Source organism: Pteropus medius, unplaced genomic scaffold, assembly GCF_902729225.1.
Source record: "Pteropus medius unplaced genomic scaffold, Ma_sr-lr_union100, whole genome shotgun sequence".
In the NCBI taxonomy this organism is placed as follows: domain Eukaryota; kingdom Metazoa; phylum Chordata; class Mammalia; order Chiroptera; family Pteropodidae; genus Pteropus; species Pteropus medius.
Window position 1 is genome coordinate 2,539,918 of NW_024355990.1, and position 20,806 is coordinate 2,560,723.

General features: G+C 61.6%; 1 protein-coding gene across 1 annotated transcript; it reads left to right on the forward strand.

Annotated features, from left to right (window-relative positions):
- The first annotated feature begins 1,985 nt into the window (after positions 1 to 1,985).
- LGALS3BP (galectin 3 binding protein) lies at positions 1,986 to 10,498 on the forward strand. The gene is made up of 6 exons (XM_039859313.1): positions 1,986 to 2,138; positions 3,644 to 3,719; positions 4,716 to 4,907; positions 5,418 to 5,549; positions 6,931 to 7,183; positions 9,125 to 10,498. The coding sequence occupies exons 2-6, from the start codon at positions 3,668 to 3,670 to the stop codon at positions 10,176 to 10,178; spliced, it is 1,683 nt and encodes a 560-aa protein (XP_039715247.1). The 5' UTR covers positions 1,986 to 2,138; positions 3,644 to 3,667; the 3' UTR covers positions 10,179 to 10,498.
- Positions 10,499 to 20,806: the final 10,308 nt, after the last annotated feature.

Genomic DNA, 20,806 nt, shown 5'->3' on the forward strand with positions numbered 1-20,806 from the left:
TGAGAACATTCGGGGACCACGGAAATGTTCTGGATGCCGTGGTTGTGGCCGCGGGTACCATCCGATCATTTGTCGAAGCTCATTAAATCAATACATTTTATCGTGTGAAAATTGCATCTCAAGCCAGTTTTTTAAAAAGGAAAAGAAGCCTGTGGGTTTGAATCCCAGCTCCGCCCCCCTTCGTCCCCACTGTCACAGCCGGGCCCGACCTCGGTGTGGGCCTTTCACAGCCTCCTTGTCACGGCTGAGCCACCCCTCTCTGGACCAGGTTGACGAGCTCTTGACCCACGTCCCCTTTATGGGCTACAGGCTGGAACGGCCTGCAGAGCCCCAGTGGGGCCCGGGCTTTGATCCCCGGACAGGGCCACAGTCCATTTTTCTTGCCTGGACACAAAGGACTTTCCCGAGACTCGGGGGCTGAAGTTTCAGCCACTCAGGTTTCGAGCATTCGCACTAACAGCCCCCAAAGCACTGCCTCTGCGTGTCTGTTCCCAGCCGGCCACGTGGGCAGTGTGGATACAGAGAGCCTTGCGTCCTGAGGCGGCGGGGCTGGAACGCGCCACAGTCCCATTCCAGTCCGTTCAGTCTCCCCTGGGTCTTTACGGTCTGGGCAGGGAACTGGGTGAGCTGCGTGGCCCCTCAGAGTTCACGTCCGGGCAGAGTCGTTGACCCTCTGTCCTTGGGGCTGGCTCTCTTGGCCATAGGCTGCCTGGGAAATGGGGTGTCTCGCCCAGGGGTCTCCACCCCGGCTGCATCTCTGAGCCCCGTGGAAGGCTTTGAGATGACAGCGCCAGTCTCCACTGCAGAGGTTGTGACTCCGTGGTCTGGACCCGGGGAATTTGTGGAGCTCCCAGGTGATTCTCAGGCACAGACCAGGTTGAGAGGCACTGGGTTGGTGACCCGGGGACTCTCCAAGGGGATAACTCTCATCCCGAACCTAGGGATGCAAGTGTGAGAAGCACGAGAGAGCGTTAACTGCCTCATTAACCATGAATCCCAGGGCTTGACCTTGACCGCAGGCCCACTACACCCAGAGGCTCTCACCACAGCGTCGGGACCTGGCGTCCCCCGTCCCTCGGCACTGCCCTCACCTCATCCTCAGCTGGGCTCCTTTCAGGGCCCAGGCTGGGGCTCCACGGGCACCAGCAGCTCGAGGCCACCTGCTCCCGACGAGGCCCCCTCCGTGAGGCTGCGGCTGACTTCTGCTGGCTGCTGGGATCACAGGCCCTCCCTGACACCATCCGTGTGGCCAAGGGGTCAGACCTGGGGAGCCTGCCGCCCTCGGGCCCACACAGCCAGAAGTGAGAGAGGGCTGCTTCTCCAGGGGGAAGTCGGGGCGCTGGCCTTTTGTGGGAGGAGAGGGAAGGGGGTGAGGCCGGGCAGAACGACTTAGGTTCACTCCAGAGGTTCTGTCCCCTGCGTCACTGGGCGTGAGTCTCGGGGAGAATGACCATTATTGGGGACTGGCGGCATACTCTGGTGGTGACAAGCATCGGCTTGTTCGGGTCGTTGCTGTGCGTGGGGTCTAGCTCTTCTACTCACCGGCTTCACACCTGGCCGTGTCTGGGCACAGTCTCGGGGCGCAATAGAACCGTGCAGCCTTACGGGGCGGAGCCCTCGGTGAAGGCAGGCATGTCAGAGTCTTAAGCAAGGTGGACACATACCTGAGTGGCCACCCCAGCTGTGTCCACCTGCTGACCCAGGAAAAAGCCCAAGTTGTCCAGCAGGATCCCACAGGCACAGTCAGATGCAGACCCTGCCTCCCCGCCCCTGCCCTGCCCTGTCCGTGCCCTGGGCCATCCCAGGTTGGAAGTTTGTTTAAACCCAGCGTCTCTATCGGCCATCTTGCTCTGGTTGTCGTCAGCCAGATGGCCTCCTTGGGCAGCTGTCATCCCCAACACCCACAGTCAGAGCCAAGAGAAGGGGGGGGGTTCCCCAGGATCCTGTGGAGAGCCAATCCCAGAAGAAGTTTCCATCATGTGATTTCTGAAAATCGAAAATTCTGAAGCATTATCTGGGACCAGCCTGACGACGCTCCACCCTGGCAGGGTTCTCTGGGCTGAATTCAGTCTGCAGAGGGACTCTGCACCAGGAAGTTCGGAGGCCCCAGGGCCATTATCAGCCATTGTCTCAGGCAGGTAAGCTCTGCGGCTTGCTCTCAGGTGGGCGTCTCCCTACAGTGTCATCTGGTGGGGGCCAAGTCTCCCTGTTTGCTCCCAGCTGGGGATCGATGCTCCCCCTGGGCCCAGGGACCATCATGGCTGCTCCCAGATCCGTAGGGCTCTGTGGACACCGGGCAAAGGGGCGAGCAGGCTGGGAATGTGCCCAAGCTCCTCTCTCTGGTCCACGTGCACCTGCCCAGGCTGAACCTGCCTGAAGAAGGAGCGCTTTTTCTGTTTTGCACAAAGGCACTGTACGGGTCACGGGCGGGCAGCCCTGCCCCCACTCCCGTGTGAGGGAGTCCGGCAAAAGCGGGTGGCCACGGCGACCCCCAGGGCAGTGACATTTGTATACCCTGCACCAGGTGCTCGACTGGCTAGTTCTCCAGGGCCTGAGCTCCTGTCCCGTCCCGGGGTGAGTCAACCTGGAAGCTGTGGCTCCCTGGGGAGTACAAAGCCTGACCTACCGTCCTGGTTTGCCTGGGACTGGGGGTGCCCCAGGACACAGGACTGCCAGTGCTAAAACCCAGGCAGGCCCCGGCACACAGGGCACTTGGTCACCCAGTCCCCAGAATCGCCTGGGCTGGGCACAGCGGAGAGAGGGTGGCCAACCCGTCCTGCCCTCACCAGGCGTGTGACGGGCCGGGACCCCGGGCTCGGCTCCTGCGCCCGCAAGGCGTTTCCCGAGACTCAGGCGAGGCGTCCGGAGCTGTGCGTGTGGGCTTCCTGCACGGACGCCATTCAGGCCCAGCACCCCCAGCCAGTGCACCCGGGAGCCCTGGGGGCGTCAGTGCAGAACCGGGGTGCTGCCTCGAGGTCACCGGGCTCTGACTGGTAGGGGTGCCCGCCCCAGCGGCCTGTCCCCACGTGCTGGACCGCAGGGAGTGCTGCCGGGTCGTGGGGTTCCTACTAAGCCAGAAGAACAAGGACTGCAGGGGGGGGGCGGGTGGGGGTGGGAGGAAAGCCAGCAGGAGGAATTACACACAGAGAAGCACTCCAGGCCAAAGCTGTGAGGCCGCCCCTGCCCCCCCATCGGGAGGGCCCTGGCTGGCTGAGTGGCCTTGGTGACCCCAGCTTCTCTGAGCCCCTGACTCTTAGGCACTGAGCTCCAAGGTGTCAGCACCAGGTCGGCACCGAGCCTGCTTAGCCCGTCCTCCCCACCCCCACTTAGCTGCACAGCCAGGAAGGCAGGCCCTCAGCCCATCTGCACCCTGACGTCTTCACTCTGCCCATCCCCGTCACCCTGGCCTGGGTTTCCGCTGCCTCCTCCTCATGTGCCCCCCCCCAGCCCCCCCCTCCGTCCCAGGGCTCAGAGCTCTCTGTGCAGCACGGCAGCAGGAGCCCCGCGGCCTGGAGACGGAGCCCCAACCGCCTCTCTCCCCTCCGCCCGCCACCCCCGCAAGCAGAGTCTGAAGAGTGCGGGGCAGACTGGCCCGAGGGCTGTCCGGCTCCACGCGTCTCACTGTCCCCTCCTCCTGCTGCAGGCCGAGGGGCTGCCAGGCTAGGCCATGGCCCTCCCAGGGCTGCTTTGGATGTGGCTGCTGGTCGCAGGGACTCACGGTGAGCTGAACCCCCAGATTGGCAAGCGTCCCGAAGGCAGAGTCAAGGTGGCTGCGGCCCCCGTACCCTGCAGGCTGGACCCCGCCTCGCGGGAAAGCTGGCAGTGCCTTGCCCGGCGCAGGGCCGCCAGGGCGAGCTCCGCTTTCCTCTCCTGTTGAAGCCCCGGTGGTCCCGAGTCCTGTGGCCTTAGGTCCTAGGGGAATACTAAGGGATTCTCATCCCATCCAGTTCCCAGAGGGTTGAGCGGTAGGGACCTTCAGGGGCCACACGCTGGGCACGAGGTCGGTGCCCCCTGGACACAGCCAGACTTCCAGGGTTCCGGACGCCTGTCCCTCTGCTCTTTACCCCCAGGGGCCCAGGAGGCCTTCCCCTTCCCGGCGACCCCACAGAAACCTGCTGCACCCCAACTGAGGGTTGCCCGTTGGCCCCATCAGCTCTGGCAGGGGCTGGGCCAGGGGCGTCAGAGGCTGAGTCCCTGCTCTCTCTCTGCACCTGGCGCAGTCAGCCCATGTTTCTTGGGGCCCCTGAGCCCACTGCCCCGGGCGTCGCCGACACTCCTCCCAGTGGTCCTTGCTGGGCGCAGACATGCCCAGGCGGGGTCTTTGTTGGCCTCGCCCCTCTCCCGTTCTTCCCTCGGGGTCCTGCACCCCACTCTCAGGTACTGGGGTTTCCCCAGCGTTCCCCTGCCCCTTCTCCATGAATGGAGCGAAGGGCTCCAGCCTGAGGGGCAAGAACAGGCCTGTTTGCCTCTGGCTGCGGGGGTGGGGGCGGGCTCTGTGTGCATCTTCCACCCTCCCCAGCGGGGACCCCTGGAGGATGGAGGAGGTAGTTCAAGGTGTGTATCCAGCAGTCACCCCTGCTAGGGGGAGTTGACTGCTCCCACGAGAGCGCATGGACCTGGAGCAGTGTGGGGCTGTCAGGGCTGCTGCCTGGGTGCAGGCCCAGGCGCCCAGCCCTCGTCCCTGCTCACTTCGTGTTCGCCTGGGAGCCCTGCAGGTGCGAAAGATGGTGACATGCGGCTGGCCGACGGGGACGCTGCCAACCAGGGCCGTGTGGAGATCTTCTACGAAGGCCAGTGGGGGACGGTGTGTGACAACCTGTGGGACCTAATGGATGCCAGCGTCGTCTGCCGGGGCCTGGGTTTTAAGAACGCCACCGAGGCTCTGGGTGGAGCTGCCTTTGGGCCAGGTAGGCCTGCGAGTCCCCAAAGCAGCCCGTCTCAGGAAGGGACTGTCCCCTGAGAGCTCCCGGGCCTGTCACGCAAGAGCCCAGCTGCGGCCATCCCCTCCAGCCCAGAAGCTCCCCTCCTGGGAATTTATCTTCTTGAAACGATTTCCCCCACCCCAGAAAAGTTCACACATGAGAAGCCTCCCACGGACGCAGGAGTGGGCTCTGCGTCCCACGGAGGGAACACCTAGATTCTCAGCAGCTCGTCCCCGGAGTGCAGGCTTTGTGGGAAGGCGGGCCAGTTCATGGTATGAAGCCACAATAATAAACCCGAGCCCACACTCGAGAAGCCACCTGATTGCATCTGGCTGACGACACACACACACGGGACACACCCCGAGCGGAACGTGAGGAGCAAAGCCACGCTAGTCACGGCTGCGGCGACTGTGGCTGTCCCTTGCTGGCTCCACAGGGGACAGCCCTGTTCACAGCACCGTCCTGCAGTCTCCGGCCTCCCTGTTGTCCCACCAGGGTCGGGCCCTGTCATGCTGGACGAGGTGGAGTGCACGGGGACAGAGCCCTCGCTGGCCAACTGCACGTCCCTGGGCTGGCTGAGGAGCAACTGCAGGCACAATCAAGACGCCGGTGTCATCTGCAGCAACGGTGAGTGGGGCACGTCCCGCCCCGAAACCCGCACCCCGCCCAAGCGCTGCGGTCCCGTGGGGTCCTCGGAGACCGATCCGTATATGCCAGACGGTAGTCATGCTCACTCCCTGCCCCTCCCGGCACACGAGCAGGTCACACACCTGTGCACAGGTTCGCAGGTGATGCCCACTCTCCGGGAGGGGGCGGGATGGGAAAGCCTGCAGATCTCACACCTCACAGCGACAAATCCCACATCCCTCGCCTCGCCGCCGCTTCCAAGACCGGTTCGGGAGCGCGCCGTTCACCCCGACGACGGGCGCCGAGCCGCACTCCGGTCCCTCGCCACATCCGCAGGCCGCAGGCCGCTGTCCTCCACCGCCCACCTGCCGCTGCTCATTCTCCGGCTGGAACGTAGTGCCCCGCGTGCTCCGAGAGCATGCCGGACGTCCTGGGGACGTTTCTCCACGGCAGAAGGGCCTGGGTACCAACGGCCCAGCCCTCCCCTCGCCGCCGACCCCCCGGCCACGCCCACCGAAGCCGAGCAGCTCCAGCTTTTCAGGCCTTGCGTCCAGCTTCCTGCTGTTCTTTGCTCCCACGTCCACTTGTGGTTTCTTCCTGGCCGCGCACAAGGGCTCGGGGGTGCGGCGGGGAAGCGGGGGCTCCCGCCAGGACAGCGGCAAGCGCAGGGCGTGTGCTGGGGAGGGCTCGGCGCACCTGGGCCCCGGGCGGGGGGCGGGGCTGAAGCGCCTCTCGCAGGAGCCAGGTGGAGGCTGTGGAGACAGTGGAGGCGGTGGAGACGGTGGAGGCCCAGGAGGCTCCTCAGTCGGGGCTGGAATGGATGGTTTAGTCCCCAGCGTGGCTTTGGGACGGGGCAGAGGCGGGGACGTGTCCCTGTGAACCACCCACGTCACCTGAAAGGCTGCCGAGAACCCCAGCACTGCGTTACCACCACAATTTCAGTCTTCAGACCCACAGCACAGGGCGAAGGGTCGGGGTTCAGAGGGTAGCGTCTGGGTGATCAATCGATTGACTGATCGTTCAGAATTTTAGAAGGATGAGGCCTCAGGCTCTGCAAGCCAGCGTCTCCAAACTTCTACCTGAAGGTGCTGCCTGAATTTGGTGGAACCCATGAGCTAACCAGGGGTGCCTGATCGGTGTGGATTGGGGGAGCCTCTGGGCCACAGGGGGGCAAGACACCCTGTCTTCCAGGGTGGTTCTTCCCTCATCTCCCCAGGAGGCTTTCTGAATAGATAAGGCAGGAACAGGGGCCATAATTTAAGGGAAGAAACTGACTGGAGGGAGAAAAAGTACTTCCGGGTCACAGCAAGTGAGTGGCTGGCCTGATGCAGACCCGTGAGCCGTGTTTCCCAACGTGGTGCCTCCCTCTGCCCCTTCTTAGAAACCAGAGGCGTCTACACCCTCGACCTGTCCAGCAAGATCCCCATGGCTCTCGAGCAGATCTTTGACAACCAGAAGGGCTGTGACCTGTCCATCAGGGTGAAGGCGAAGGACAACGAGGACCTGAGTATCTGCGGCCACAGTCTGATCCTGTCCACCAACCCCGAGGCCCAGGCCCTGTGGAGGGAGCCGGGCAGCACAGTCACTCTGGAGGTGGACGCCGAGTGTCTGCCGCTCGTCAGAGACGTGATCAGGTGAGTGTCCTCAGGGCCGGGGACTGGGGACTAGGCAGTGTCTCCAGAGCTCACTGCCAGACCGCCTGCTGGGGGTGTCCACCGGGTCACCAGGGGGGCCTCCTCGGGGCTTGCGTCCTGAGAGCATCGGCTTAGGGAAAGAATGGCGTGTGCTCTCACAGCCCAGAGCTTTACCTCCCCGGGGGCACACTCGGGAAAGCAGACGGCAATTAAAACAAGTGAAAACGGTTTCTTTCCAGCCAAGTAGAAGAACCTGGTCGCTAGCCTGTGCCCTCCTGGTAGAGTTAGTTTCTGTGACGTGTCTGAGAATGAGGCGGGTGCCCGGTCAGCCCTCCCGCCCCCGGCAACACTCAGGGTTGCTCCGGAGTGTCCACCCCGCACTGGCTCGGTTGCTCCGGAGTGTCCACCCGCACTGGCTCGCTCTGTCTCTCCGTTTCCCTGTCTGTGCCTCTGCGTGTGTGTCTGCCTCCCCCGAGGCAGAGAGGCTGCCCCGAGCTGGGTGTCCTGGCCTCTTGGCCTTGTTCAGGCCCCAGAAGGCCTCAGGAGACCCCTCCGCCTTCTCTCTGCCCGGCGGCCGCAGGCAGCGCCTGCTGTCCATCAGCCACCCGCCTGCTCGTCCGCTCCGTGGCTTCTCTGGACCACTGACTCCGGGCCCTCCCCGACCGGCCCTTGGTCCTTTCCTCCACCTTCCAGGGTGTTTTCCTCCCTGCTGGCCGGCAGGGCTGAAGGACGATTGTGACCCCTGTTCCCACCCACTCGGGTGCCTGCCTGAGGCCGGGGGCGGGAGACCTGGCTGGGGCGGGGGCTGCACAGCTACCAGCAGCCTGGAAAGCTGACATGAGAATTAACAGCCGGTGACGACATTCTGTGTCAGGACCCTCCCTCCTCCTGTCGGCCGCCACCTGCAGCCCTCGCTGCCGACAAAAGCGCGTGCTCGGGGGGCGTGGGCCCCGGTCCACCGCCTTGACGCGGTCCTGGGGTGAGCCTCCTGGGGCGAGCTTCCCGGGGTCAGTGGAAACGGAGCCAGTGGGCAACAAGCTGGAGGGCTGAGGTGCCCTTTGTGTCCCCAAGGCAGACAGCAGGTGTCCCAGGACGTGAGGGCCCGCATCTGCATAGCCACCGACACCGCTGGGCGGGGGCCCGGCTCCGTTTCCCGACGGATGTGGTGGGCGGCAAGTCAGGCTCCCTGGAAGGCGTGGCACTCGAGGCACCGCCCGGCTCTGAGACCCTGTGGCCGTGGGGAGGCTTCGGGTCCCTGACAGGGAGATGGAGGCTGGCCGGCTCCCGCCACATGTGTTTTCACGCCACAAAGCGGTTCCTGGCGGTGCACGGTCTCACGTGGCAAACGACACGGACTGGGCGTCACCCGCATGGGCTCACGGGTGGCAGGGGAGGCAGACAGGAAGTGACGAGGGGCGGTGCCAGTGTCATGTGGCACGGGACAGACGCTGAGGGTTCAGGAGCACCCGTGGGCACCCAGCAGGGGACTGAGGGGCCCATCCAGGGGTGTGGTGGCAGGTAGGAGGGCAGCACCCTCCCCACGCCCAGGACGGCTGGCAGGTCCTGCAGCCCAGGCGGCAGGGGTTGGGCTCAGACCACCAGTGAAGATGATGATGATGACGATGACGGTGACAGCTGGCAGGGCCCCTCTCTCCCAGCTGAGAGACGAGCCGACCTCCATGACCCTGGGACCCGCACAGCTGTCATCAGTGCATGTGGCTCTTGGCAAACTCGAGGTTGGATTGTGGGTTGACCAAAGATAAATTGGGGATGGGGGCACCAAACGCCCCTTGAAATCGCCAGCACCCGGGTGTCAGTGGGTCGGGGTGAACGCGGACAAGACGGTCACGTCCGAGAGGCGGGCCTGCCGGCCCGGGGGCACCTGCCGTGCTGCAGGGGGACGGCGTGTAACCAGGCGGCCGGCTCTCGCCCCATCCCCAGGTACTTCTACTCCCGAAGGATAGACATCTCCCTGTCGTCGGTGAAGTGTCTCCACAAGCTGGCCTCCGCCTTCGGGGCCAAGCAGCTGCAGAGCTACTGTGCGCACCTCTTCGCCACCCTCATCCCCCAGGACCTGTCTTTCCAGACGGCCCTGGACCTCTACGCCTACGCACTGGCCACGGGGGACCCCAAGCTGGAGGCGATCTGCCTGCAGTTCCTGGCCTGGAACTTCGAGGCCCTGCTGGGGGCCACGGCCTGGCCGAACATCCCCCCAGCACTGCTCCGAGTCCTGCTCTCCAGGAGCGACCTGGCCGTGCCCAGCGAGCTGGCGCTGCTGATGGCCGTGGAGGCCTGGAGCTGGGAGGGGCACGCCACCCGCGAGGAGTTGGAAGGCTTGGTGGGGGCAGTCCGGTTCCCCATGATCCTGCCCGAGGACCTCTTCGAGCTGCAGTTCAACCTGTCCCTGTACCAGAGTCACCAGGCGCTCTTCCGGGAGAAGATTCTGCAGGCCCTGGAGTTCCACACTGTGCCCGTCCAGCTGCTGGCCCGGCACAGAGGCCTGAACCTCACCGAGGACGCCTACCAGCCCCGGCTATACACCGCGCCCGCCTGGAGCGCCTCCGTGACGAGGAATTTTCAGGCCTCCTCGTACTATTGGTCCGACCCCCGCCAGTCCTTCCAGACCCGAGCGCACCCCAGCTTCCTCTTCCAGGACAGGCTGGTCTCTTGGTCCCTCATGTACCTCTCCACCGTCCGGAACTGCTGGAACTCTGGCTTCTCCTGCTCCTCGGACGAGCTCCCCACCCTGTACCTCTCTAAGTCCGGCTACTTGGATCGCACCATCGGCTACGAGAACAAAGCCCTGATGATCTGCGGGACGGGCTTCGTGGCGGACGTCACCAGTTTCCAGGGCTCGAAGGCCGTCATTCCCAGCGCCCTGGAAACCAATGGTTCCCGGAGTGCGTCCTTCTTCCCGTGCCCGGCGGGGTCCTTCAGCAGCTTCCGCGCGGTCATCCGCCCTTTCTACCTGACCAACTCCTCAGGTGTGGACTAGACAGGAGGCTGGGGGGCCCGAGGTGGCAGGAGCACAGCGGGGCGCCTCCCAGCCAGCGAGAGCGGAGCCCTTCCCATCTGTAGCTTCCCACGGCCGGCCACCAGATGTCCCCCCTGCTCCCATGGATCTCTCTGAGCGCGAAGAAGCTACTGGAAGGTTTCAGCTAGTGCTCACCCCGAGGCTGCGCAGCCCCAGCCGCCCCACCCGCCCCAGCTGGCTCCTCGGGAAGCCAGTAGCCGCTGGACTTCCCATGCCGCCTCTCGCTTTCCCAGGTCTCTATTGTCCCTTGTCGGAGATCATTAAAATTGCACTGTGGTTCCCCGGTTCTCTCGTTCATGCAGAAGGGGTGACTTAGCCCATTCAGAGATCGGACGTTGGGTGGGCTGGGCGCTGGGCCCTGAGCTCTGGAGGCCGAGCAGACACAGTCCCTGCCCGTCCTCATCAAGCCACAGTCTAATGGGCGAGACGCTGATTGCAAGTAAACACGCACTGGGGTGATTCAAACTGGGAGAGCGGGGGTGGGAACCAGAGGCCGTGCGGGGGGCGCACAGGCTGGAACTCCTTCGGGTGGGACTCCGGGCCGTGGAGACGGGCGCCCAGGCGTGTGGTGGGTGGGAGGAGGGCGTGCTCCGGTGGCAGGAAGAGCAGGTGAGCAGATTCCTCCCTAGACCCTCGTACCTGTGCACGGGGACGGGGCAAAGATCCTCGCATCGGCGCCGTTTGTGAAAAGGAAAACTTGGAAGCAACCTGACCGCCCATCAGCCAGGGGCTTGACCACAAAAGACACCCACAGTGTCTTTTCGGGGAGAAGAAGAATGTGCTAGAAGAATGCTGGGTGGCCCACAGAATCGAGGCGAAGGCAGGAGGACCAAGCCCGGGGTCCCATGGGGACATCCTCTTAGAAGGACGCCCCGCCGAGAGCGGAGGCCGGAGGTCTCAGCTGTCCCTGCTCCTCTGCGATACACGCCCAGGAGCAGGGTCCCCGGCACGGACATCTGGTTGGCCGAGCTCAGGTCACGTGCCTGCCGCTTCTGGCCAGGGGCTGAGAGAACAAGCATCTGGACTGTTTTGGCCTCGGGCAGGGGAGGCGGCACAAGGCCGACCCAATGGGAGGGAGGTTCAGACGCTGGGCGGCCAAGGCAGCAGCAGCTCCGCCATACGCTCTTCTTCCTGCCCGCACCAGCCCAGCTTCGCCCCTCCCGGGGGAGCCCCCGGCCCCCGGATCCAGGCTCCACACCCGCCTCCAGGCCCGCCACCTCGCCTCTTTTGTGGGTAAAGGGAAAAAACAGAAAGGAAGTGTTCGTTTAAAGATGCAGCAGACACAGCACAGGCGACGCTGTGGGGAGAATCGCAGTCTCATCGACGCAGTTAGCATCTCTCCCGCCTGCTCCGTGGTCCCCCGCCCGCAGCCAGCTGCTCGGCAGCAAAGGGCCGGGGCCTGGTCAGAGAACCAGCACCTTCCTTCCCGAGAGCCCCGGGCCCTGTGACTCCTGCCGGCGAGGGAGCTGGCTGCCGCTGCTGGGCCGGGCGGTGTGAGGAGACGCCCCAAGGGACCACTCGAGCTCCTTCCACCCATCCTTCCACCCTCCCACCCACCTGTACCTCCGAGCGGCAGCCCTGTCCCCCGACAGTCGGGGCCAGCCCGCCCGTGCAGCCCTCACCCTTCTTTCTCTGCCCCGGGGGTCGGCCAAGGGTGCGGGACGTCCGACGGGCTAGCTACCGGTCTCGGCCTCCAGCCGGCGGGCTGTGCAGGTGCCTCTTAGTGTAAAACCTCTTGGGTGTGAAACCTCTAAACCGGCAGGGCCCAGAGCTTCAGGCGCCGGGAGCAAATCGCCTGTCCCCGAGCGCCTAGCCGTGCAGCCCGGCCTCCGCCGGCCCCTGCTCTGTGTCCAGGCAGAGGACGCCCACTGAGCCACGAGCTCAACACGAGCCTCGGACTGGAGGGCAGGGTTGGTTGGGTTATTGTTTGTCTGGGTCGTTTTGGGGGAGAGGGCATTAAATGATTCATTAAGGACTCTGGAAATGGGGTGGTTCCAGGATTGGCTAATATTCTGTCTCCCCAGGTCGCTGTCAGCCAGGGCCTTAGGGTTTGTCCACCCTTCCTATTCGCAAGCCACCCAGGTGTGATGAGCCGCGCATGCGGCAGTGCAGTCCTGGGCCTCGGCGCCTGCACGAGCTGTGGGCGGCCACCACGAGCAGCATTGGGAGCAGGATGGTGCATGGCAAGGGCCACCCAAATCTACTGTAAGTGTCGATTCCTCGGGCAGAAGGCGTCGCCACGAGCCGCTGCCATTGGGAGCTGCCTGCTCCACCTGGGCGTCTCGAAGTGCCAGATGAGGGCTCTTGAGTAGATGTCGGCTCATGTCGACCTCGCAAAGCCTCCCTCCCTGCCACTGCTTGGAGAGCCGAAGAGCAGGCCTCGAAGTCGAGAGTGCGAGTGATCACCAGAGCAGTTTCTCTCTGACTTCACGGGGTGAGAGCCTGCACTGGTAGTCGCAACAGTCGCAGCCCTGCCGCCTTGGTCTAGAGCGTTCTAAGACGCCTGTCTCGTCCTCCCCCCAGGTCTCACGTCGCTCACCCTCCATCTGGCTCCTTCCACCCACGAGCACCCCCATCACAGCATGTGCCTTTGTGCATTTTGAGCACCCCTGGGGATCCCAGGGAGGCACCAGGGGGCCCCATCCTCTCTGCCACTGTTACTGTTTGGGGTGCACTTGGTTGGGAGCAAGGAGCCTGTGACCCGTGTCAGGGCTCCTGTTGGGGGAGGGGATTCATGGGGACCCTCACACACTGGAAACACTCTGTCCCTCGGGCCACGTGAGGTCTTCGGCACCGCTCCCTGCTGGTCCGGTCCCCACCGCCCCAACTCACCCCTGCCTCCCTGAAATGCCTGTGACTCCAGGGGACTTCCTTGCACCCCGCCCACATGGCCCCGGCGGAGGTGGCCAGCTCTGGGCCTCGGCGAGAGCTGGACAGAAAAGGTCTGATGTGGCAGCAGCTGACCTTCTGATCTGAAAGAATGTTGCTGGGGTGGGAGTGGGGGGTGCCGGGTGCCAGGAGCCAAGCCTGAGGTGGCCCCAAAACGCGGGAAAGGATGAGGACCTGACCCTGCAGCTCCCGCTGCTCCCACCACTGCCCACTCCCAGCCTTCCATGTGCCCTCACTGGAGGCGCCTTGGCCATTCACAGCCCCTCGTGATTGGCTAAGTCACTGGCCACCCGCTGAGGTCAGGGTGGGGCGGAGAGTTCCAAGATCTCAGCTGTGTGGGTGAGTCCCCTGGCCGCCAGCCCCCATCCCACGAGAGCCACCTCATTAGCACACACTCGCATGGCCAGGAGGGGTCATTACAGAAAGATGCCCGCGTCACCCCAGTCACCCGGGAAGCCTGGAGGTTTTAGAGGCTCCTGTGCCGGGAACCAGGGAGAAAACCTCACACACATGCCTGGGATGGCAGGCCGGGCAGGGAGGCCGAGCGTGGTCGACTCATCACAATTCCGTGTGCGTGGTGCGCGGAGCAGCCGGCCCCATTAGACCAGCCTGAAGCCCTTTCTAAGAAGCCACGTGCAGGAGGCTTTGCTTCAGTCACAGCAGCCCCCGTGCGGGGATGGGGAGCACTGAAGGAGCGTTGCCCTGGCAACACAAAGACTTAGGGGGCGGTGATGGTAACCAGGGCTGCTTCTGACCTTCGTCATCTCCTGGGGCTGGTGGCTTTCTCACCTCCCCGTTTTGCCACTGGGGCCATTTCCAAGCCTGGGAAGAGACACGATTCTCAGGGAGGCCTTTGTCCGCCTCCCTCCTACCCCCTCATCTTGGAGGGCGGTTGCCTACGAAATAAATTTCACCAGGGGGCGCAGGGGAATCCCATGCCCGGGGGAAAGTGCTTAAACCGGATGCAGGGGGGCTGCTTGCCCTGGGCGTACCCTGGAGCTCTCACCTGCTGTGCACACCCAGCTGCCATCAAATAAGCAAGGTAACCCCGTTCCAGGCGGATGTGACGCCAGAGGAGAGCACAGCCAGGCGGCCCCCAGGGCCCCAGCGCCGGGCGGGACTGCACCGTCCTCCTCTGTAGCCTGGGGCCTAGCCGGGAGGGCTTGCTGCTGACCACACAACCGGCTGGGCAGCTTCCCTTGACGTTGGCGGGTCTCTGGGCAGCCCGCCTGGCCTCGTGCAAAGTCAGAGGATTGCTGAAATGCTGAAAAGCCTCAGCTCTTTCAGGAAGACTTTCCTCATTTCGGCATGGGGGGCGGGGCTGTTTCTGGGCTGTGGGGCGCCTGCGCGTGTTCCCCGGGTGGGGAGGGGACCCGGCCGGGAGGGCCTTGGCGTGGCATCCCCTCCGAAGGGGTCTCGGCGTCTTCTCCCAGGAGGAAGGGGCGGCCAGCCAAGAGTCCCCTCTACTGGAAAGTCAGGGTGGCCTAGCCACCACGGCCCCAGGAGCTGACCACCGAGGCAGTCCTCGGCCGGCTGGCCCTCGCTGTCCCTACCCCGACACCTGCTCTCCGCACTGGGGAGGCATCCAGGGGAGAGGGCCCCCCGAGGCCCAGCAGGAGGGGTCTAGTGGCGCCCCTTTAAGAATCTGCACTGCTGGAGGAGAGAAAGGCGGTGTGAGCCCAACGGTAAACATCCGGGGCCAAGTAACAAGTACCAGCTGTGCGAGGGGGCGCGGCGGGGGGGCGGCCATGCTCCCGAGGGTGGGATGGGCTGAGGTCAGCCTGGGTGGGGACCGGCCGAGAGGGAACGTAGGAGGGACAGCGGGCCCGAGCAGGGAGAGTCAGTCGATTCGGAGGCAGTGGATAGCGGGTGAGCTGTGCAGATGCTGGGCCACTGGGCCGAGAAGCTGCCACTTCCCCCGGGGGGCCTTTCTGCATCCGCACTCTCTCTAGCCCCCGTTGCGGCCAGACGGTGAGGACGCAGGAAGAGGTGGTTCCAGTCCCCGTGGGAGTGGAGCCAAGGGGAGGGACAGCCTGGCACCTCTTTCCTCCAGTCGCGACCAACAGTTAATCGCGCGTCCCGTTTGTCACCCAGCCCAGGCTGCGTTTAGTATCACCTGTCGTGCCGAGCGCAGCACCTGCAAACGGGCACTCAGGAGTGCCCGACTCCAGACGTGCCACCTCGACCCTCCCCTTCTCCTGCCCGGAAGTTTTGCCGCAGCCTCCTGAACGAACGGCCTCTGTGCCCCCCAGCTCTCTCCAGGCCGGTCCCATGGAGCCACCAGACTTGTTCTAAGCACCTCATCAAGACACTGTCCTCTGCTCGACACCAGGTGGTGACTCCCTGTTAGTGACAGTGGACACATTAGTGAGGGTGCTTTTGGTTGTGAGTGACAAATCCAACTCAGAAAGGCTTCAGCTTTGGAGGGGGTGTTTCCTTGCATATTGCCCGGGAGTGCAGAAGCTGGGCGGGCTGCACGGATGGTTGAGCCAGCAGCTCAGGCACGTCCTAAGGACCAGGTTCAAGGCCGCCCTTCCTTTCTACCTTCAGTAGCAGCAACTTCATTCTCACACTGGCTTGCCTCATGGTGCCAGAATAGCTGCAGTGGCTCCGGCTATCTACCATGACATCTAAATGGCTGAGTGAACCTCTTTTCCAGAACTCCTGCTCTAGTTCCCTACTTCTGTAGGACAGACCACCTCCACACTTAGTGACCGAATCTTCTATACTGCTTATAAATCTGTGATTTAGGCAGGATTCAGCAAGAACGGTTTATCCTTGCTCCACATGGCGTCACCAGCTGGGGCATCTCACCTGGGGCCTGGAGGACCCATTTCAAGATGGCTACACTACTGACCACTCTGTAGCAAAGTTCAAGACTCCTGGTCTGTGGAGGAAGAAAGAAACTCGGATGTGGAAACACGTAGCCTGTTTGTACTGGTTGCACTGGCAGCCGTTTTGTGACCATGAGGCAATCCAATTGGAGGAAGAAGCAGAGGCACAGAGGCCTTGATCGGACATGGCAATGTCTGTTCTCCCCGGGAGTCTTCAGTAAGGGAGGCCAGTGAATCTACTTTACTGCTTAAGACTGCGTGAGTTTGGTGCACGGTCACTTATAACGGCTTAACCAGTAACAGGAGGCTATCGTGACGTTTTTTCTATTTCATTATAGGGATTGTCTATAGGTCTGTCTACTTGATTGGACAACTTCGGAGCAGGGACCAGGCCTCAAGCCTTTCTCTGTCCCCAGTGCCTAGCACAGCAAGTGATGCTCCATTTTTTTTTTTTTAATCATACTTGGAGAGAAAAATGAACAGGAACAGGTGTAGCTGTTCTTCAATAACTTGTGGGTGTTTATACCATAAACCCCCTCTGTTCTCTGCCGTCATATCTGGTGGCATTCATTCGCTGCTTCTAGTTTTCAAAGCCCGAACACAGAACCCACTTGCATCCCCAAAGATGCAGGTTTGTTGAAAGAAAGACAGGGAGACAGGCAAGCGAGTCGCTTTTTACTGGAGCGGCCAGGCCTCGGCAGGGCCCTTGGCGAGACTTAGGGCCTTCGTGGCAAGCAGGGGTACAGCCGGAAGGAGGCTTCGTGCCTCAGGGCTTCGTGCCATCGGGGCATTTCATGGCAATAATCTCAGCCTCATTCCTGTAAAAAAGCCTTCGGCCCCAGACACGCAGCCTTTCTCGTTTTCTTTGTTCAAGGTTAATTTTCCACAAGCCCGATGCCTCCCACGCGCCCAGTCCCGTGCGGGAGGGTTGGCACGTGCCGCTTTGCCGAGCGCGATGAAAGAAACCCTCAAAAAAGTAGTAGATGTGCGTTGTCAGAGTGTTTCCGGGAAAAGCGAGCCGGCCAGCTCGTTCCGCGGCCTTCCCTCCACCTCTGGCCCCTGGGCCCAGAGCACTTTCTTTGGAGCTGCTGGCTGGAGCCCAGTCCTAAGGCCAGTGCCCCCAAGGGTGGTGGGCACCCCACTTCCCCTGTCTGTGAGAAAGGGGCAAAATGAGGGAGATATAGCGAGCTTTCCAGAAAACTGGCTCGTGTTTCAACATGGGGTCTCTGTTGGGTTTGCTTCCCACTGCTCCTGAAACACCAGCTTGACAGATGTGGGTGAGAGATACGGTTTAAACAGCTCACCCCAGGGACCCCAGAGGCAGATCCCCGGGGCGTGCCGGCTCAGGGGTGCGGGGGCGGTCCACGCACGGCCATCGGCATGGGAGGCGGTTTCCTTGCTCACTGGCGCCCACGGTGTTTGGGATGTTCTCACCGTCCTAGAACCTTCTTTACATTTCTCCTGGCTTTTACTTCTGTCCTGGGCTGCCTCCTCAGAAAGCAAAGGGGATCGTTAGCCCAGATTCTGGCTATTCCTCTAGATGCTAAGCGGTGTCAACAGACACAATTGTTGCCACCTGGTAACTTTTCCTCTAAGGTGGTCACCACGATACAGATCAATGCGGACGAACCGCTCGGCAAGAAATTAAAAGCTTAACCCAAACTAAGCAGTGACCGTGATTTCTGTATAAGTAAAATCGTCTTTGCAAAAATGACCAGACAGGTTTTTGGGATTTAGGGTTGTGCGTTTAGGATGGTGTGACTGCAGATAGAAGCCTGGCAAAGTGAGTCCCCAGTGCTAGCAGGTAGGACTGAGGTCTAAGTGGGGGGAGCGGCCAGCTGGAAGCTGGAGTTGGTGACACCCCGTTTCTCGTTGTGGACGGTGGTGGTGCGGATAGGCTCACTTTTCAAGGCTGTATCGAGCTCGACCCTTGAGATTTGTGCCCTCTCTGTGATTATGTTGTGGCTGAACAAAAAGTGACTTTCGGTGTCTCTCTAGCAAGGGACCCATGATGTTCCTTGTAGGGGTGGGTCTGAGATGGGCACTCCTCCCCCAGGCAGCTGGAGCCTGGGGGGTGACCTGTCAGAGGAAGGAATCACAGAGTGGCATCTGTCAAGGAGATCAACAGAGGTTTTGGATCTGAGCCCCAAGTGGAAGTCTGGGGACCACAGCTCTGATCTGTGGGTGAGCTCCTAATCTCAGGTGCAGCTCCACGTGCATGAGGGCAGGGGGCACGGGGTGCCCCTGAGTGGTACTGGGGTGGCCCATCGTGAGGTCACATCTAGGAACAGCCGTGTGCCCTCTTCTGGAACTTGGGCTGGCCCTGGAAGTCTCTGCTTTTGAGAGGCTGTCACATCCTGTGTGGGACTTGCCACCATCACACCAAGCTTTAGTAGATGCCTTATGGGGCAGAGTCAAACCGAGCACTTCATTGGTTTTTCTTTTTTTTTGATGGCCAAATCATGTGGATATAGCACATTTTACTTATCCGGTCATCATTTGATGGACATTTGGGTTGTTCTCACTTTTGCTACAGTGAATTGGCCGTTCACATTGAAGCCTTTACCAAGCCGCAGCAAGGCCGTGCATCATAATCTATCCCTTTTCCCCACAAATACTACTACTACCAACTACCATCTGCCAAGCACCTACCATGTGCCACCCAAGCACCTGCTATGTGCCAGGCTCCAAACTGGACTCTTGGGTCAACTGATGGAATTCTCACTCACTGCATGTAGTAGGTATTATTATTCCGCTTGGTGGATGTCAGAGCTCAAGTCCAGAGAAGTACAGAGACTGGCCAAGGTCACGTTGGAAATGGACCTCGAACCCAGGTCTGTCTTGCAAGGAAGTCCTCCCGCTGTGTTTACCTCATTTTTGGCACATAGCCCTTCTTTAACCGGGTTTTGCCTATGTTGGGGTCTCCCCCAAATCGTAAGCCTCTTCAGGTAAAGGCCGCACGTCACAGTTCATCAGTCTTGGCCGCACGGCCTGGGTGGACGTTCCTTCCGCACGCATCTAGAGAGTTCCTGTTGGTTTGCAGTCTGGGGGCTCAATGTTTCTTGTCTGCTCGGCATCCCTTCCTTCAGTCTCCCCTGGCTACAGGATGGGCATGTGGCTCAGACCTGGCCAATCAAAGGCCTCAATCCTGCCAGTCCCAACGACTGGCTCAAGGATGGGCTTAAGATCCAAGCCTGGCCAATCAGAGCCGTCTTCGAGTATTTTGCCATAGCAACGGCTGAGATCACCTGCTTACTCTTTGAGACTGGGAGCTGTGAGGACCATCCAGGCTGGAGCTGCCACTGGAAACCTTCCCCCTGCCTCCTGGGGACCGCTTGCGCCAGAATGCCATGCAGGTGTTAAAAACGGTGTTGCCAGAAAAGATTTAATGACATGGAAAAGATGTTCATGATACCTTCTTGAGTTAAAGGGAGCAAGCCACAAAACAGTGCACACAAAATTCCTTGCTCTGTGTGTGTGTGTGTGTGTGTGTGTGTGTGTGTGTAATTACACAAATTAAAAAACAGAGGCTGGATGTGCATATATTAGTATGATTCTCTCTGTAGGAGTATTGGTTATATATTTTTTCTTCTCGTTTATCTGAACTTTCAAAACTTAACCTGGATTCTGTACTTTTAGAAGTTCTCGTTTTTCTGTTGGTTTATTTTAAGCTAGAGCCTTAGGAACTCATTTCTAGCACATTCCTTTTGGGGGCTATGTCGGTTCAGCCTGAGTCATCTCATCTGCCTTTTAAGAGCCTACACTCTTCCAACAACCCCATGCCCCAGACCCGGGCCTTGCCCACCCTTGGCTTCTCTGCTCACCTGGTCCCCTCTCGGCCACCAGGACGGGCGCCCCCGCTGTGCCTGAGCGATGCCATCCCCGAGCGCCTCCTAAGCTCTTGGAGGAAGGCAGGCCTCTCTTCCCCCACTCATCCTGCTGGGTGTTGTGTTTTCGTTCTCAGCTCACAAGAAACCTACAAAAAATATTTTCTTTGGCAGCCGATTAGAGAGGAGCAGCCCCAGACATGCCTTCCGGGCGACGTCCAAGCCTGGAGTGGCCGCTGCCCTCCGCAGCTGCCAACAGACATGGTTATGGAGAAGGCCAGAGCTCGGGCTGCGTCATCTCGATGAGGGTTCCTTCCCCCATCAACGTCTGAGCGGTCACAAGGCCTGGGGGTGGGCCCTATGGGACCCTCTGGGTGGACCAAGCCTCCCCGAAGCCGATGGTGCATGGCCATCCTGCCAGGGGGAGTGGCAGGCCCTCGGAGGCCCGGACCCTGACTGCTTTGCCTTCTCCCACTGCCGAGGGGCTCAAAGCGTACGAGGTTCTCACGGGCGGGCAGTCAAGGGCCCAACATCCCCCCTACTCCCTGTGACTCTTTGTGGGGACCCTGCCCTCCGTCCCCTTCTGCTCAGGCCTGCCCTTCACACCCCAGGCCCGTCCTTCACGCCCCAGGCCCTGACGATCCAGCTGGTGCTGGTGGCCGCGGCCGTGGAGCCCGGTGTGGGGAGTTCCCTCCTCCCGACGGGCCCATCGCGTCCATGCTCACGAGCATGTGGCCCTAGAGAAGAGTGACCTGGAGAAGGGAGTGACTCTCTTCACTCCGGGTGCCCAGCTGCACTTCTTGTGTGTAAACGTTATGCGACATTCCCCGAACCCTTTGTGTGACACCCACTTTAATCTGGGCGTTTACTCCCCACAACTCAAAGGTCCAGACGGGCTTACACCAGGGGTACCTGTCCCCAGGTGGGAAGATCTGTCCTTACCTGCCTCAGCGCGTCCTCTCTTCTCCTGTGGGCTGGGAGACCCCCTCTGTCGCTCCTCCTCGAGGGCCTTGAGTTATTGAAAGAAGTACTTTCCTGG